Consider the following 4,374-nt stretch of genomic DNA (forward strand, 5'->3'; position numbering starts at 1 on the left):
CACATGTGTGTTGGTGTGTGTGTATGCCACAACCATGGGCTGAATAAAATTGAATTCGACTGTGATTTTGGCCAAAATGGCAAAAGGGCAAGAGCAGGGCGTGTTGGGGCCAAACTCTAAGCCAAGCACAGATAGCAAGTGAAGGCATAAATTGGTATTTATTGAACAATACCAGTGCCCCGGGATACTTAATTAGGAGCGTGCAATGTGCTTTCGAGCTTGGGTGAAATGCTCACAGGTAAGCGGCTTACAAGCTGCTGGCTTACCTGTCTTGTCTTCCATCAATCTCAGACGAATATGGCTATTTTGACAGATACACGGACATAAAGAATATATACTTGAGTTGTTTTGAAAATATTGCTCTTTCGTGCTCACTTAACCATTTGTTTACCGCCTGTGGTTATGTGTTTTCTGAATGCAACTAATTAACTGAAAATTTAAAGTTATTTACAACATGATTCTTAAAAAATGCAGTTGGTATTTTTCAAGACAGATTCGTCCATTTCTTGGATGGAATTTTTGTAGGAGTGAATTTAAAAAAAATAATAAGAAAACTTATAAATTTATGAAGTATCAACATTTGTATGTTATCTTCTTGCATTTTCTGTTAGCATATAAAGTAATTCCTGCAAAACTCTAATATTTGTTTTCTGTCAACGAATTGAAATTTATTAGATATCCCCAAGATCATTTCCCACCGTGTAAATATTGGTCGTTTTCCAGCCGAAAAGACGAATGAAGAACGGTGACTCTAGGGTTTTCGCTGCGAGCCCACAGCTGCTAGAATTCATTTCGAACTTTGCAATATATCTACATGTATATGTATAATAAATTTCCATTTGGCTGTGTGTTAGCGTTACGTTAACGTTTAACCCCACGCAACCTGGCAGGCGCCCATGAGGCATGAGGCATAAGTTCAAACTGGTACGCGCCGCCTCAAACATGTGTTTATAGATGCCATGGATGCTGTGGATGCTGCGGAGCTGCCCCGTTTTTTCTCTTTTTTTTCATTTTTTTTTGGTGTGGGTGCGCTTTGTTTACATATTATGTACATATTTTTTGGCCTCTTGTTTTGCACGCCGTCGATAAGAGCGGCCCCTTCGTTGGCCCACTGCCCCCTGGCCCATCATATCCTATGCGCGCTTATCAAAAGTTTCCCAAGCCCAAGCTGTTTACTTCAGCAACAATCTGCTGCCAGAGCGGCGAACCAGACTCGATTTCAGTTCAGAACCCAGTCCAAGAATCAGTCTGGGTTACGCTATCCAAACGCGTAGTGAGTTTTCGGCGCTTAAAGTGCTTAAGACCTTAAAGCGGCTTTAATACGTGGCATATACCACCACAGCATATACATACATATACCATCGTCATCTTTGCGGGGAGAAGTCTGCGGCATAACAACTGCTTCCGAAATTGTAAATTCACAATGCGGCGCGCATCTCGATTGATTCCGTTCGGTTTCGTCATCCTGTCCCTGATTCTTCTGCTCCTCCAGCCATCGACGGACGGCCACACACGTAAGCCATTGATTATGGATGTATGCACATATCCTATATTTGTATGTACATATCTGGCCGCACATGAAAAAAAACCAAATGTCTTTGTTATATTGTATTCCTTCCGCTGTTGCGAAGCTAACTTCTTTCAAATGTTGTGGGAGTTTAATTGGCCAGTGATGCAAAAAATAACAATCTCAAATGGATGAGCAAGTAAGCAGTTTTCTGGCCTTTGTTTTGCAAACGTAAAGAAAGGATGCTTGATGTAGCTTTCATGCAGCATATTTTGTTAAAAATTATAAGATATATATCATGCAACTGATAACTAATTTATGTTACATTTATTCCGATATTTTCTCCCTGTGCCCGATGATCGATCCTCTGTGCTGAAGTGGGCGCCAGCTGCCAGACGCCAGAGAAGAGCGAAGGACGCTGTGTGCACTTCAGCTCCTGCCGCCTCGTCCTGCGGCACTATGCGATGTACAAGGAGCACATGCCGCCGGCGATAATGCGATTCCTGCAGAGGGTCCGTTGCAAGCCGAAACGCGAAGGCGTAAGTTGCGGGGATGCAGGCCAATAAAAGTGTCTGCGAAGAACAATAACCCGTCGAATGTGGCTCTGATTCTAATGAAATTTCGCCTCTTTTGCCTTTCTCTTTCATTCACATATGGAATGCGGCATACATTTGTATTACTCCCGTGGCAACAACACATCAACAAAGTATCATTTGTGCTGCGAACTCAAAGATGTGATTCCAGCGAACGCCAACTCCAAGTTGAAGTAAATCAACTTCAAAGTGCCTCATGTGCGTGTGTGTGGACTTTGATCTGCTAAATCAGTTGGTAGCTTTTTGTTTGGGCCCATAACCGAAATGTTATGGCCGCGTGCGGCATCGCCTTTAATTATAATGTGTACACGAATTATGTATTAAGTGCGCCTTTCGCCAGTCTCGCCCAGGCAACAGATGCTGGGACATAATAAAAAATAAAAATTTAAGCCTCAATCTTGACAGCTCCTGCTCGAGTTGGTATTCTTGTGTATTTTATTTTAAGCTCTGAGCTGCCAAAGCTGAAGCGCTATGAGTTGCCAAAAATTCCTGTGAGACATCTGACGAAAATCAAGAGGGAATTTCAACATCATTGGTGAAAGTGTAGAGGGGCTTTGCGCCTTTACCAAGAGCCATATTAAAAGCATAAATAAATTTGAACTTGCAACACCTCACCTACTGGCTGGCTGAGTTGTCTGAGTTGTAGTCGGGCATGGAAATAAATATTTGAAATACATACAGCATTTATTCCAATTACAATTCTGTCAAAAAGATACCTTCTGGACACCTGAAACTCTTTGCCTGCCCTCACCTTAAGGATCTTCATTTTAATATTTACTTTTCTCGAGTGTTGGACTCTGAACTTTTGCTTGTTCAATGTTTAAATTTTCCTCGTAGAAACAAACAAGGGTTTCCATTACACAAAAGCCGCCCAGCCAGAGCAGTTCATTCGCTGTTATTTAATTTTGATTTATGCTCGTATCTGGTGTTGAAACAGCCCTCGGTATTCTCGGCATCCTTTTGCTCGCCCTGTGTGCTCGCTTTAATGTGCCACATTTTAAATGACATTCGGGAGACGCTAAAAGGCCGTCTAAAAATCACGCAACATGGAGATGATTTATGCGGAATAATTTCAGTGTGTAAATGAGGCAGACTCTGGGGCAGGCAAGTGACCAGCAGTGGTTGTGGCTCTCGGCCGGTTGCTTTCGCCATGAAGTTGCAAGTGGGTTTGGTTTTTGGTCTGGACTTCTCAGAGGCTGGGGCGTTGAAAAGTAGACACCTTGTGCGCGCACGCTGCTCGAATTTCAAGCCGAGGCTTTGGGCTCCAGCTTAGTTTTTAGCTGATGTTGCTGCTGTTGCTGCTGCTGCTGCTGATGCTGTTGCAGTTGTTGGTGCAACATGAACGCGGCTGAAATTGCAGGCAGCGGGCAGCAGATGATAAATGGCCTGAAAACACATTTGAGCTCTGCAGCTCGCCTTCTGTAGCCGCTGATGCTGATCTATTAGACAAACGCACGCCCAAGGCGTCTACATGGCCCCCACACATCTCCTCCTGCTGCCCCACCATTGGGCTATTTATGGAAAGTTTACCCGGAGATAAAGCTGGAAAAACGGCAATTTCCATGATTATTTTTGTCGCTTTTAAACTAAAAATTTCTAGCTGTCAGAAATTAAATGGGTGGCATCAGCTTCAGCAAACATGTTTAGGCCAAATGCAGCTGCACCACTCGCGCCGGCTTTAGTCTTTAGTCTTCAGTGTTTAGTCTTCAGACTGGGCTCTCTGTGTTTGCATTGTTGGTGGCTGTTGCTGCATGCCGCATGCCTCTTGCCGCATGTTGTTGTTGCTGCGGTGCAGCAAATGTTGTTAACAAGCATATTTTGACAGCTCAACAAGATGTTGCAGATGCGCGAACAGCAACTATACAGATGCAACAGCAGCAACGAGGCCATCTGCATATGATGCCTGCGTTTTAGCTGCCATAAAAGGCGAAACAAAAGCAAGACAATCCATGGGCCATATACACACCATACATACATACATATATGCATATATATTTATATAGAGGGTGACTATGGGAAAGTTGTGGCTTTCTACTCTATATGCTGCATAAGGCTTTTGCCACCAGCAATTGAAGTTAGTGAGGCGCATAGTCCATTGCATGCATATGTTGCCGTTCTTTCTACAGCAGACTACTTCAGAGCATAAAATGTGGAACATATTGTTGCTGCGACTGCATGGCAGACTTGTTTTTAAAAACTATTTTGTGTGCATTTTATTAAACATTGCAGTGGATTGAATAAAACACAGAAGCTCCCAAGGAGCCAGAGCGAGAG

General features: G+C 43.3%; 1 protein-coding gene across 1 annotated transcript; it reads left to right on the plus strand.

Moving 5' to 3' along the window:
- Positions 1–1,233: 1,233 nt before the first annotated feature.
- LOC117143351 lies at positions 1,234–2,502 on the plus strand. The gene is made up of 3 exons (XM_033308021.1): positions 1,234–1,514; positions 1,886–2,046; positions 2,215–2,502. The coding sequence occupies exons 1-3, from the start codon at positions 1,424–1,426 to the stop codon at positions 2,275–2,277; spliced, it is 315 nt and encodes a 104-aa protein (XP_033163912.1). The 5' UTR covers positions 1,234–1,423; the 3' UTR covers positions 2,278–2,502.
- Positions 2,503–4,374: the final 1,872 nt, after the last annotated feature.

This window comes from Drosophila mauritiana, chromosome 3R (genome assembly GCF_004382145.1).
Source record: "Drosophila mauritiana strain mau12 chromosome 3R, ASM438214v1, whole genome shotgun sequence".
In the NCBI taxonomy this organism is placed as follows: Eukaryota; Metazoa; Arthropoda; class Insecta; order Diptera; family Drosophilidae; genus Drosophila; species Drosophila mauritiana.